We start from the raw sequence: 14493 nt of genomic DNA on the forward strand, positions 1-14493 counted from the left end.
CATTTACCAGAGGATGCTTATAATCATGCTGATGTGGTCTGTACTCTACAGTATTTTAGTGACTCAATAAATGCCTAAGTCAACCTGCCCGGCCAGCAGGCAGATGGGTCCCCCCACATTAGAGCCGGGTTCTGCTCGAGGTTTTTTTTTCCCTGTTAAAAGGGTGTTTTCCTTGCCACTGTTGCCTTTTGGCTTGCTCTGGGGGTTCAGGCATATGGGTTCTGTAAAGCGTCTCGAGACAATTTGACTGTAATTGGTGCTATATAAATAACATTGAATTGAATTGAATTGTTTTATTTAAAATGCTTTTTAGTTTTTAATAAGCATTTAACAGCCTATATGTAATCAATAAATGGCCTTTGTCTATCTTAAGAAAAACTCACTCAGAACTCTGATATGTTAACAGTACTAAATAAATCAATAAATACATGCATACACACAAAAATAAGTTAATACATTAACTGTGTTAAGATAAGATTTAGATTTTTAAAAAAAAGTTGTTTATGTTTTTGCAGAATCCAGTATTACTCACTGGTTGGTCATTACATTTTGTTAGTTTGATTTCACTGTTTAAAATGATGCCACCTCTTTTCAGACAGAACCTGTGATAATAAAACAATACAAAATTTTTAGTTCTGTGTTAATAAAGCACTTAAAGCTTTAAGTATGGCTAAATGCTTTTTTCAAAATTAAATATATCACTCCTTAGGTGGTAGTGGCCCCAAGTTCAGTAAAGTTGGAAAGATATTCACAGATTCAGACTTCCAGCATCAATAACTCATTAGATATAGGTTGTCAAAACATAAACGGTGCCTCTTTCCCATTGTTGCAAGGCAGACAATGTGCTACAAGCCCAGTTTTATCAAAAGTAGCTGTCTTTCAAGCTACAGGAATAACATTGGTGTCTATGGAGTGAACAGGGTCCGTCTGCAATTTGCAAAACCACTGCAACAGTAAAGAGAGACAAATATTCAATAACTTCACTCTTATACATTGTAGTGTCACTAAAATCACTGCAGCCTTCAACTGGCTCCTGTTGACAAAGTGTTTTAACAGAAATGTAAATGCTGTAATTTGATTCTTTTAATGAACCATGTAACTTGAATGGATGTGATGCTGGTGTGACCACAGTGCACATGTCTGATGTTGCTCACAGTGGTCCAAGGGACACTCAGGGAGTTTGTGTGTTTGCTCAGACTCAGGAAAAATTAGAGGGAACATTGGTCTGATGGTATATTCCACCCAATATCCTTGAACATAAACTTAAAAAGATCGTTCAAAGGAATATTTGAACCACAGCGACTGGCTGGCATCAGGTGGACCGGCTCGTCTAGGTTTAGGGAATTGTTTGCTGTGTGTGCATTTTATTGGAAAAAATTCCTGTGAATTTGTGCAACGGTGAAAATGTAAATGAGATGCAAAATCTCATTAAACCAGACCATCATCGTCACAGGTTTCTTAACAGCCTCTTCTCATACTGTGAGCAAACAGCCACTGGAGGGCAGTGGAGTCCATATGTTTAACTACAACCTAAACATGAGAGGATGGAAAGCTGCTTAGTTTTGTAAAGAAACTTTGAGTGCCAATCAATCATGCAGAGTTAGGCTACTTGACTGTAGCTCTAAGGCAACAGTTACACTTGTCAATCAGATAATAAAGCCAGGCCAACACTGGATTTGTGAGGACAGTGCATCAGATTTTGTAATTTACAAAAAAAAAAGATTAAACTGCTGTTTTCGATAAGGATTTCTACTAAAAGAAAATTTTACAAGAAGCACACCTGAGTGGAAAAATGTGAAAAAAGGGGAGAGCGTGTGGAGTGGAGCAGCACCAGAGGGAAGGTTTACTCAATGATCTAATGAAAATATTGGTGTATTGCAGCACTCACACTCACCTGATGTTAATACAGTTGAGAGTTTGAGGTGATGTTAGAGCGCCCTCTCCATCATCAATGAAGGAAAAATAATAGTCTTCTAATATTGACCATGCTGTTCCACTATTCAGTCTGAAATGTGCTAAAGAAGACATTGGAAGTAATTTTGTATAAATCATTTGTTATTACCGAGCTGCAGTTAAAGCTGTGTCCAGTGACTAAATCAGACCTGAAAGTTAGACTTAAATCTTCTACAGCCGTGGAGGAAATATGTACTAAGTAATGTAAAATAAAACTAAGATAAATGAAAAAAAGCATACCTGACCTGTGCAACATAAAACTATTTAAAGTTGAATTACATAAAAGCGATGGCTGCATACCCACAGATTTAAACTATTTAAAAAAAATATCACTTTTGAATTCAGTAGCTGAAGAAGATGAGGCAGATCAAGTTTATTTTGAACACATTCCAAGTTGTGCTAAATATGAGCTTCAAAATGAGACCATGGGGAACTACGATATCAGTTCAACATAGTCAGGCTTTCTTTGCCTTTCCTGCCTCAACAAAGCCTAAAACTCCCATCAGAAATATTGGGTATGAGGATTTTGGTCAGCAAATTTCATTTATTATTTTATATATAATAATTAAGTTCTTTTTTCCATCAGAGCTCCTTGTGTGCTTTCATAAAGTGAGCATCTGACGCATCATTTTCTCTTCTGCACTAAACAGTTTGATGACATACTTCAGTCAAGAGGAGCAGGCTGTTAAAATGAACAAGATCAAAAAATATTATGGCAAAAAGCAATAAAGAGAGATAAATTCTTGGAGGAAAACCGTTGATCATCGAAGTTAGTGTATTATTTTGTCGCTCAGTGCAGCTGTTTATTATTAACATGACAGCTGCACATTAGAGCTTCTCTTAAACTTTGTACATTTTGGCCAAATCAAAGTGAAAATAATATGAGATAAATATAGATTAATACATTTCTACCACCGACTGAATGCATTGAGGTTCCCATGGCGACGTGATGAATAGAGTTTGCCTAATATAACTCTAAGGCTTCATTCAATGGCATCACTAACTTTGCACAAATATTGATCAAACTCTCAAAAAATGAGGTCATCCCTCACATTGTGATGTCATTGGCAACCCAGATTCTTCCTCAGCTGCACCACAGAAAACCTCCCCAGTAGATTAGCCTGATTCTTAGATCCTGTGTGCATTTATAACCCCATCTTCATCCCAGATGTGGACAATATACTGCAGCACTTAACCTTTATGATTGAGTGTTTTGTGCCTTTGTAGATATTCTGTGATCTGTAGGTTGTAATGTGTAAATGATAAACGGAGGCATAATGTTGTTGAAACGGCACATATTTTTCTTCAGAAATTTCAGGCTGTTCAGTAAATGGGAACGTTTTCAGAATGTACTATTTTGCACTAAAAGAAAGGGAAAAATTTGAGGTTGTGGTTATTTATAGGTTATTGTGCTCTGATTTTACTGGTCCGGCCCACTGGAGATCAAATTGGGCTGAACGTGGCCCTTGAACTAAAATTTGACACCTCTGTTCTAAATGGAAGATGTTAACTTATGTTGCACCATAGCGATCAGCACCGGCAAGAAAAATGTCCACGCATCCAAATTTCACCCTCTCAGGACTCTAATCGACTAATTGCACATTTTTTTCTATTTTTAACTAAATGTATAAAACACATCTAACCAAATGATTAAAAAAAGAAAGAAATAATAAACACAAAAGAAACAAAATGTCAAACAGGGTACATGTGTTCATTGTGTTTAATTTTCAAATAACTGATGGCAAAATGAGGATATTTACAGGAGGGAATATGTATGATCTGTACAAAGAAATATACATGCAAAGATAAAAAACATAAAACATAGCAAACATGTAATTTATGAAACAAATGAAACAGGAAATAAACACAACAAAAAAAGACAAAGACAAAATGGAAACAAAAATTAAACCTAAACTGAGGTATCCAGTCCAAGTTTCCTTGTTTTTAATGGCCTGTGCACACCTTTTAATATAAATAAAAAGGTAACAGAGGGCTGATGCCTAACCCATTCCTAGATTGATGTATTGTTTTAAACTTGGCTGTCTGGTGTTTTTCGTTCCAGGAACCAATGGGTAGTTACTGTTTAAGGGTAGTTTTTTAAAAGAGGAATAGAAATAGTTTGGCAACAAGTATCTGTACATAAAGTTAGAAGATCATTAAGTACATAAAATCTCGCATTGTGCTCTTGATCCACTCTGTGAACTACAAGAGTAAAATTTCTCTCTTCCTTTTAATCTCCTAAAGGTGAACAGGAGACTGATCTAATGGTGTTCCTCCAACATAGTGTAAACAGTCATGGTCATAGATTACCTAACTCAAGTGAAACAATCGCAATAAAACAATTTTTTTTATTAAGTACTATAAAGCTAGAGCAACTTTGGTGTACCAATACTACAGAGGCATACAGTACAAAAAGTGTTAAATTATTTTTTGATCAAACCATAATGATTGTAGATTGTGACCTCTAACGCCGCCCGGCCTGGCAGTCGTGACGCTTAACGAAATAAACACAAACTACCAGCAGTGCTTGCAGTACCAAGTACATGCTTTTCTCTAGATTTATTACAGATACAACAGATGTCTTCATAAATAGTTGCATAAAATGTTAAAGCCGCAACATTGCACATGATAATCAAACATAACATAGAATGAGTGCATTTACAGTAAGTCGTCCTCCTCTGCCTCCACATTCAAGCTCATCTGATTGGCAATCACCGCTGCCACTGAGGCTCCAACAGTCCTGCCGTCCAAAAGCAGGAGTCCGCCGTGAACGTGAGGGGAAAGAGGCCAGAAGTCTATATACAAGGTAAGGCTTAAACATGTCATATCTGCGCAACACAAGTTTTGTTCTAGGAAAAGCTAATGATGGATGTCTATTGTTCCTTCTCAGGTTGGACAGTGCAGCATTATTACTCACGACATGGTCATCATGGCATCTTAGATTAGGTACGTTATGTAAGCGCAGCCATCAAAAAGCTCTGATCTGATGTATAAATGTCTCAAAGTCAAGTAGCTCAGTTACTGTCTCCACAGAGTTCAAAGTAGCACAGCAACTTTCAACTGATGAGCATTTTCTACAATTATTATTTTCTTGGAAACGTAGACTGTACTTTTCCTTTCTATACATTGTTTCTATAAGAAAGGGCTGCTCCTCAAAAGCATATGAGTTACAGCTTTAGTGTAAAAGAGCAAAAACACACAATGTCTGGGCTCCTCCTTAGCAACATGAGGGAGGGCGGTTTGCTCTCAGCGCTATCACTAGCTCCGTTGGCGTCCCTTTCTCCTGAAAGCTCTGCGTCTGTGCAGTGGCGTCAAGGCTCGATCAGTTGGCTCTTCTAATCGGCTCCAACTCTTTCAAAAGAAAATAACTTACTTCATAATGTGTTCATTTATTTATTTTTTTTTTTAAGAATTTTTTTGTTCACTTAATTACAAAATCTGTTTTGAGTTGAAATCAGCAAGCAGCAGTAGACAAGGGCATCCAATAATTTACGTGATTGGGGAGAAATCTGTTCTCTCGGGCTCTGATTGGCTTAAGACCTCAGCAGGTCTGAACTACTGAAAGGACTACAGAATTTTACTAAATGGATATTTTGTGAAAGAGGATAAGATCAGCATTCATTGTTTCTCCTTCTTTTTATATCTAGCCCATAAGGACATTCGTGCCAGAGGAACCTGCAGCCCCTACAGCCTCAGCACTGGACAACAAACTGAGGAGTGTCCAGTTTTTCCTGCTTCTGTCTGCTATGATCACACTGGTGAGGCAGTAGGGGCTGGGAGGTGTTTGGGAGTTAAACTCGAGGCTGAAGGCGACTTTGAATGAAGCTCCTGACTCCTCCGATGGGTCGGGCGTCCGTCTGATGTTTCCTTCTGTCTACGAAGGAAATGAGGCGGGAGGTATCCAGGCAACCTTCTGCTCTGGCCCGGCCATCACCAAGACCAGCCTGCAGCCACGGCTCCTGGAGGCAGAGCCCAGCCGGAGGCCTCCTTCCTGGGTCAGTCCTCAGGAGCAGGCAGACAAAGTCCCGGGCCGCCTGGCTGACGCCCTGGAAGTAATCCCTGGGGAAGCTGAAGTCCAGCCTGCAGATGTTCAGGCAGGTCTCCTCTGCGCTCTCGTCGAGGAAGGGGGAGGCGCCGCTCAGCAGCACGTAGGTCACCACGCCCAGACTCCACAGGTCAGAGGTCAGCGACACAGGCTCTCCAAGGACCAACTCTGGAGAGGCAAACTCAGGGCTGCCCAGCAGAGGGTGAACATAGTGGGCACTGTTGAGCTGGACGGCATCCCCGAAGTCTATGAGTTTGACCGTTGGCTGGCCGCTGGCAGTGTGGGCAACCAGCAGGTTCTCAGGCTAGAAAAAGAACAGAGTCTCAGCATGAGACTTGTGTACTAGATTTGTATGAATTCATTTAAAACAACTAGGGTTTCCTTAAATTGTGGGTCAATCCAGTGAGATTGGAAATGAACTACATGACCTGAAACCACAATACTGCTTTACAGCTGATTTCTAAGGGCCTCATTAAGGCTGGGTTATGCTTTCCGCATGAACAAGAAATGAGATGCTTGGAAATCCGCATGTGACTTTATACTCCGTGTGGCGTCTGCTCCCAAACTGCAGGGGGCAGTGTATCGCAAACACACATCTACCTGGTCTACTCTAGTACTAAACTGGAGCAGAGGACGTTTGCCATGTTTTACACCACTTAAAACATGGCATTTTACTGAATAACTGCAATTCAACAGTTAGTTTTAATTTCACGCCATGAACTGCTCATAACCTGGTTACCACGGTGATCTCAGTGTGATGAATCGTATAAATGCCTGTATTTCTGGACTTTTGCTGCTAGAAGCTCCTGTTCTTCCGCGAAAAATTTGGAGGTGCAGGAAATTTTCCGCTTGAGAAGGACCGTGTGAGGGGGCATGGCTGCTAAAATGACGTAGTTCATCCACATGGACCTCCAGGAAGCAAGCATGCATAAAACAAGCTTTATACTCCCTTGTGAATGTGCACAAGGACAGCTGTAGAGCTCATGGATGCGTAGTTCTTCTAATTAAACTACTCTCCAGCCTGCTTTCAGTAGATGATAAATGGATTTGCAATAGATCAGAGTCTATGTATTCCACTGCATGCTCATGCATCAGAATGGCCCACTTTGCTTTAATAATACAGTTGGTGGATTTGTAGTGTAGCTGCCACATTTACACCCTCTGATGCTGAACTGCACATCACTTTAGCAGATCCTCGCAGATACACAAAGTTTAGCCAGCAGCCTCGAGTATGTGAGGGTCAGCTAGAAGCTCTGCATGGATGTCAGTCTACCCTCCAGTTTTTTTGGGACCACTACACTACAGGACCATCAGCTGTGCCTCCTTCTACGTGAATGGATGTAGCCATTTTGATTCGATAAACAAGTCGCATTCTTCTTGAACTGGCTTCACTGATAACAATCCCGTTAAGAGACCTTAACTGGTGCAGTGCCTCATCATGGTAGTGAACAGAAATGTAGCACACAGTTAAAAAATTGCTATGTCAAGATTTTATATGTTGTTCTTTAGACTGGCAGTCTGGCCTTGAATTTTATTTTTTTGCTTTTATGAGTTCAGATACTAAGGTTTAATTTGGTTTCATTGTGCTCACGTGTCTTAGAGGCGCTTTAACTTTGAGATCGGTGGTTTTTTGACGCAGAAGACATATATGCAGATCCACTACAAATACATGGAATGCATTCTGCGTGCAGGTTCACCGCAGTATGATAAGAACAACTATTGGTCCGTGGTATTGACATGAGAATGTAACCCTGGAGTACCTCCAGAGACCAGGTAAGTTCTAAAGGTGTCTTGGCAAGAACAATCCTCACAGATGCCCTTTTACCGTGTAAAGGCGATGAAGAGAATAATAAATTCTAGTTATTTCTATTATTTCTGCAGCTTGAACGTCTTCTGCAGAAGACTGAATCACTGACCTTATATCAAGTCTAGCAGGTAAAGTGAAAACATTAAGGTCTTACTTTTACGTCCAAATGAACTATTCTGCAGTTGTGCAAGTAGTGTAAAGCTTCTAAAACATTGCGCAGGTAGCAGGCCACTTTCTCCTCCGTCAGATTCCCCCAGCTTACTATGTAGTCAAGCAGACGACCTTGGTCAGCCCTGGAACACAGCGTAAACATCAGACATTAGAAATGGAAGCTTTAGCTGTGTAAACTGCTTGAGTCTGTTTTTGGTTGCGTACTTACATCTCCAGGACTAGGGCGTAGCTGCTGGGGGTTTCGTACGTGTCTATCAGGCTGACTATGTGTGGGTGTTGGAGTCTCTGGAGCAGATTGAGTTCCTGAGTCACCCGGTCTCTCCTCATCAGCTTCTTGTTTACCTGTTTGACCGCCACCGTACGTTTGGTGCCCTGGTGGTCGCAACGCTTGACAACGGAGAAACGACCCCTGACCAAAAGAACCAGGTTAGTCATTTTACTTTACACGGTTGCTGTGGATGTTGGATCGTTGTTAGAGTGATGATCTGAAACTGTTTTAATTCACCAACATGTTTTGTGCCTTAACCGTGGAGATATTTAGGTGAGTCTGTTACCTTCCCAGTTCAACCACTTCAGCGTAGTGAGACTCAAAGTTGTCCTTCCAGCTCACTCTGACCCCATCAGCAGACACAGCTGAGACAAATAACAACGCAAGTTGACACTCTGTCAAACACACCTGTCAAATAACACCTGTGGAGGCAGTGATCCTGTATATTTTGATCTCTGTAATCTTACCCAACACCCTGAGGCTAGCTGATGACGTTACACTGCCCAGCTCGTTGGTGGCAACACAAGTGTAAACGCCATCATCCTCAGAGGCCACGCCGATTATCCGCAGTGTTGCTTCGCCCGTATCGCTGAAACAAAGACACACATGTGAGTCTACGTCTGCTTTTGAACATTAAAGTTATTCACTGATGCTGATTTTCTCGTCTGTGCCACCACAAGCAGAATTACATCTCCTGGAGGCCTGCAAAGTTTTTGCTACTTCTCAGTGTCAGATTGGAAAAAGAGTAGATCTAAAAATCTTCCTACATCATCAAACAGTGCAATAGATTGGTTTGATGGAGCTGTAGGTCATTCTAGTGAAGCATTAATGTGCTTGTTGGACCGTCAGGTAAACTAAGTCCAACAATTCCAATGCAGTGTTTATTTTGAATGTCAGAGGCTGAATATTTCATTTATTACATTTCAAACTTTGAGTTGGGACTAAAAGGTCACCTGTTGCATATGACGACATTCAGACTGTTTTCTTACCTGTAGGCGATGCTGAAGTGTCCGTTGTTGCTGAGGTTGCTCTGGTTGGGTCCCTTCCAGGTGACGGTAGCCCGGGGTCGGCCACAAACCTTACACCTGAGGGTGACGCTTTCTCCGTTGTCACACGTCACATCACTCAGAGGTACGAGGAACTCTGGAGGAACTGAAAGGACAGACAGGTGAGAATGTGTTGGACTAAATGCTTTGTCATTCAGGGCTAACTGAATTAATTATGGCTCATTCACAGTATGAATTTGCATTAGTCTGCAAATAAACACAAATAACAAACTTACCATCATAGATGTAGTTTGGATTTAGAAGCTGCAAAGAAAGACAAACAAATGTAAGTTGTTAAAAGTGACATGACTGAAGAGCATCACTATAGTTTCTTGAAGTGAAATGAAACTCGCCTTTACAGAAACTTTATTTGCCAGGCCATCTCTGGACTTCCTGTAACCATTTTCCAGCTTGGTCTCTTTCTTTGCCTCCTTCTCCTTTTTCTCAGACTTCTTACGGATGCGCAGAGACGTGTGCCAGGATGAAGACTTCCTACTGGAACAACAGAAATGTCACCTGTAAGGCGTGTGTCTCGATAAACAAGCAGATTAGCATCTCAATTACAGAGATAGCAGTAAATTACAAATTAAAGACAAACTTTAAGCAGTGACACTGGAATTGGTTCCAATCTCTAAGATTCACTGAGAAACTCAAGTGATTATTGATTCCTTAACTAACTTCACTCACACTGGGAAATAAGCAGTGAACTCCAAACAGCTAGCTTGTGTCTGCCGCCGTCTGTCTGCACCAGTAGTCATGTGAGCTGGATGCCTGGATGTTTCCTCGTCTACTTACGCATTTGTCTAAATAAATGATGAGTGTAACATTGTTCCTACTTTACCTACCAGCTGTTGGCAGACTTGCCTGATTCACATATGACCCAGTACAAATTGTCTTGTATGACCTTAATTTATCAAATGCTGCTACAAAAGACTTCACAAGGATGAAATGGACTCTGTCATCTTTACAGTTAAGTAGTCGAAGTAAACCCCAAAATGACTAGTCAGGTACAGCTGACTACAGTAACATTATTACCACTTATAGGAACAGTGATTGCAGCAACATGCTTGATATTCTATATTGTCGAATATAAAGTGATTTTTTTTACCTTGATACACTTCTATATCCTCTACAGAAATAAAGTCATTGCTCCAACAGTATCGCATTAGACGTACAGTACTTCCTGGTATGTGGGTCTTGATTTAATAGGTTAATAGATCACTGCCTGCTCACTGCTGGACTGGCATAGATTTGTGTTTCTTTTCAGATTCTATAAAAATGAGAGCTGGACAGTGGTGGACAAAGTACTCAGATCCTATACTCAAGTAAAAGTCGTACTTCAGCAAAATCTAATATGGGGTTAAAAGTACTCAATGTAGAAAAATGTCTCCTGTGACTACAATACAGTTTCTTATATCATTAAATTATTATTAAACATGCATTAATGTACAGGACTTCACTGTTATAATAACTCTGACCTCCTGCCCCTCAAAGAATCTGTGGTGCTGCTGCTCATGTTTTACTCTTGCTATACACCGGTAAACGCAAGCTGAACCATATTTTTACACCTCAAGTCTATTTGTTGTAACTACAGTGAACTCGGAGTAGTTCCCTACAGCTCAGTAGTCTGCAGTATAAAAGACAGCTGCACCTCTTTTCTGAAAACCATATAAACTGCAAAAGAACATTTATTCTTTGTCCAGATGTCTTACTTGATGGATCCCTCGGGGCAGTCGGGGACAATGGCCGAGGTGTGTCCCAGCACAAATCCGGGGATCCAGCCCTCGGCGGCGGGGCCCTGCTCGGTGGCAGCCCTGAACACCAGGAACATGTTTTGCTGGTTGCTGGCCAAAATCTGGACGACCTCACCCTGAATGACGCTGATCTCATCCTCCTTCACAGCCATGTAGTCCTGGGTCACCAACATGGTGGATACGCTACTGCTGCTGCTACTTTCACTCTGCACCAAGGGGAGGAGGCATGTAGAAAACTGTCAGTGCAAACTCCCATGATTCAAGGAAGTTAACTGCAAATGATTTTCAAACTGCTTTTGGTGCAGTAAGGTAAACTGGCTTTGTAAAAAGATTAGATTCATGTGTAAGAAAGAGGCAGCACTGGTTCATCATTTGCTTCTTGAAAAAAGGCAACTGGATGAAGAAAGGCAGGAATAACATGAAGATATCCATTTCACTCGTCTTTGCTCTGTAGCTCCAGGCAAAGACGAGAGGAGGAACGTTAGGCTGAATGAGGAAATCTCTGTTCAGTACGTTTGTAGGTGAACCACAAACGTCAGAGGTTAGTGGCAAGAAAAGTGCATTTCATCAAACACACCATGAAGACAGCAGGTGGTGAAGGACGGCCAAGAGGAAGTCAGGTGTTAGTATAAGCTTTGTTAGAGTTCAGAAATCTAGAGACAGCCTTAAAAAGCAACCACTGAAGAGGTGAAAAAGTTCCACTAGAGAGGTTCTGAGCCTGAAAACATGTCGACGGTTGAAACCTTTGCTAGAGATTGTCTTCAGAAATTGTCTAAAGCTATAAAGGATGATGTTGAAGAGCAGTGAAAGTTGTCAGAGATGCGTAGTACAGGACAGATTAGTAGCGCTGGCTGCAGCAGGACAGGAGACAACAGGCAGACAGGATAGACCAGGCTTCCCTCTGCCTCGGTGTTAGTCGGATCAGCTCTGGGCAGTAGGTAGTAGTCTTACCCCGTTGCTCTGGGTGGACTGGATGGACTGCTCACTGGCCGATGAGCACGTACTCATGCGGTCGGCCTCCTTGCTGTGCGTGGAGTGTCTGTGGGTTTGGCTTCCAGAGCCAGTTTGGATCTGGTTTGAGCTCTGACGAACCGGAGACTCTCCTGCTTCCCCTGGGAAGGTGAATGAGCCAGGCCGGCTGGCTGGAGAGCCCGGCATGGAGCTCCAGAATCCAGATCCAGACTTTTGGCCTGGGCTGGGAGGGGGAGGAGGGAGGGCGTCCTTGCCAAAAGCGGGAGTGGACATGGGGGAGCTCATGGGGGACACAGCTCCTGGCCGTGGTTTGGAACTGGGTGTGGAGGGCAGAGGCCCAACCGTGGCGCGGGGAATAGGGGTTACAGCGCTGGCAGGAGTGGGGGTCTGTGCTTGTTCCTCTGGGATGTGGACAGGGCGCTTGCCCTGCGGGCTACCCCCTGGAGGGAGCAGGGGAGGAGGGACAGGACGAGGGGACGAACCTGGATCACAATCGAGTAAAACTCACACCTCAGTCACATCTTTCATTGTGCCATACAAAACTGATTTCACAAATGCAGATTCGGGTTCCATACCTGACATCTTGTTGGGGCCGTCTGGGTCGGCCCCAGCATGGTGGCGTAGGGGTTGGGGCAGACGGGAGGGTTGTGGGATCCTTGAAGGCCGACGAGAGCCACCCTGAGGTCCTGCAGGGATGGAGCTACCCTGAGAGCTTCCAGCTCCAACTCCAGGGGCCACACTGGAACCACTGCTGCCTCCACCTGGAGCTCCCATGCTGGGCACACACGGCCCACTGCTCGCCCCTACGTGGTTCCTCTGATACTCTATTGGTGAGGTCAGAGCTGTGATAAGGTGCAAAAGGGACAGAGGTGGCCATGTACAAAACAGTTCATCTATATAACCTTCTGTATGCCATGCGTGCATCATTATTAGCCTACCATTGAGGAAGTTGCGTTGGCTCTCGAGTATCTGGCTGATCTGAAGGGTCCAGACCTCACGCACCCCTGGGTGGGACGAATGAAGCACAAAGGACTCCACGGTGCCATTGGTTGACCGAGAGGTGAGAATGAACTTACAGGGATCACCTTCCACATTGTCCTCCAGACCCAAACAGCTCACCTGGAATGCAAAAAAATAATCAAAACAGGGAGATGTACTGTGATATTACTCAGTGTCATAAAAACTGATATATTCTTTTGGTAGTAAGAAACTTAATGTCTTTTTTTACTTTCCAATTTTACCAATTGCCTTCTTTTTCTCTAATATACAATTAAAGGCTTCAAGATTCACTACCTAGAAAAACGATACTGTGTCTAACAAAAAAGGTGTTAAAAGCTCTCATAAAAAACACAGGAGATTCTGTTGATGTTAAGTAACAGACATTTTCTTTTTGAGAAAAATATTGTTACATAAAGCTTTAATAATTTAAAGAAAACTTGCTCAAAAATTCTGACTTAACAGGCTGAAGTTCATCACAAAAGAAGAGCAGCTTTCCCTTAAACTGACAGTTTGGTGGCTTAATCATATGTCTTAACTTCCACTGACTTTCACTCATAGTGTACTTCAGGTGGAGAAGTTATCAGTGCACACGGTTTTCCCTCATATCATACCTTGATACTGTTCTTGTAGAGGAAGCCTGGCAGGGAAAAACCTCTCTTTTTGTCCAGTGGCTCGCTGAAGATGACAAGCTGCTCAAACAGGAAGACTCTCCTGTCCTTCATCCGGCCGAGCAGACTGCCCTCTGGATCAGACACCATGAATGTGTCCTGCAGCAAAAGGCGGCCCTGAGCCACAATTTTCCCCTGGAGAGGGAGACGGACAGGCCAGAGGAAGAGTGGTTAATATGTGCTTTGACGAGCAAGTTGTATTTGTTGGTGCAGTATCTTCAGTTACAACTTCCTTACATCAAATCCCTGAAGCCGGCCGACGTTCATCATGTCGTTACACCTTTTTGGCACAATGCACATAACCTCCACTGCTTTCTGTAAGAGTCAGAGAGGAAAAGGTTTGGTGGGACTCCTGAAGATGTTTTGTTTGATTTAGGAGGAGCTTCAAGATCTCTTATCATACCTCTAAATCCATAGACTCAAGCCCAGCCTTTTTAGAGTGTTTCAGGAAATCCTACAACACAAAACAAGACATGTAAGAAAGTATAAACTGAACAGTTTACATTTTTACGATCAAGGTAGATCATGCGTAGCAGAGATGTACATTTATAGACGGCGGGTGTCAAATGTGAGAAAGTGAAAAGGGGGAAATGAGCAGCAGCTGGAGCTCTGGCGCCCTCTGCTGTATTATAACAGACTAACCTTTAGCAGCAGCTGGTACTTCATGATCCTTTGGACTGGTTTGATGAGCAGGTCTGTGATCTGCAGCCTGTGTCCCAGCCGCTGCTTCAGGTCCTACAACATTAAACAGGTTTAGAGGCTGATAGTGGCAGTTTATAGGAACTGATTCATCTCATCGGGTATAATCTT

At 42.5% G+C, this 14493-nt stretch overlaps 1 protein-coding gene across 8 annotated transcripts in view; it reads right to left on the reverse strand.

The window, feature by feature from the left end:
- Positions 1 to 3655: 3655 nt before the first annotated feature.
- Positions 3656 to 14493, reverse strand: part of trioa (trio Rho guanine nucleotide exchange factor a) — an 85643-nt gene continuing 74805 nt past the window's right edge. For 3 of the 8 annotated variants that reach the window (XM_023260959.3, XM_023260957.3, XM_023260961.3), the window contains 16 exons: positions 14326 to 14418; positions 14087 to 14137; positions 13921 to 13998; positions 13627 to 13818; positions 12955 to 13135; positions 12592 to 12858; positions 11996 to 12498; positions 11003 to 11250; positions 9644 to 9785; positions 9527 to 9554; positions 9234 to 9396; positions 8712 to 8833; positions 8531 to 8609; positions 8185 to 8385; positions 7960 to 8098; positions 3656 to 6302 (listed from right to left, as the gene is read on the reverse strand). In XM_023260959.3, coding sequence (XP_023116727.2) covers positions 5745 to 6302; positions 7960 to 8098; positions 8185 to 8385; positions 8531 to 8609; positions 8712 to 8833; positions 9234 to 9396; positions 9527 to 9554; positions 9644 to 9785; positions 11003 to 11250; positions 11996 to 12498; positions 12592 to 12858; positions 12955 to 13135; positions 13627 to 13818; positions 13921 to 13998; positions 14087 to 14137; positions 14326 to 14418 — 3045 coding nt within the window. In that variant the 3' untranslated portion in view covers positions 3656 to 5744. Of the gene's footprint in view, positions 6303 to 7959; positions 8099 to 8184; positions 8386 to 8530; positions 8610 to 8711; positions 8834 to 9233; positions 9397 to 9526; positions 9555 to 9643; positions 9786 to 11002; positions 11251 to 11995; positions 12499 to 12591; positions 12859 to 12954; positions 13136 to 13626; positions 13819 to 13920; positions 13999 to 14086; positions 14138 to 14325; positions 14419 to 14493 lie in introns of those variants that run through there. The other 5 variants (XM_035943842.2, XM_035943839.2, XM_023260958.3 and 2 more) reach the window with 4 other exon arrangements.

The sequence above is a fragment of the Amphiprion ocellaris genome, chromosome 15, assembly GCF_022539595.1.
Source record: "Amphiprion ocellaris isolate individual 3 ecotype Okinawa chromosome 15, ASM2253959v1, whole genome shotgun sequence".
Lineage (NCBI taxonomy): Eukaryota > Metazoa > Chordata > Actinopteri > Pomacentridae > Amphiprion > Amphiprion ocellaris.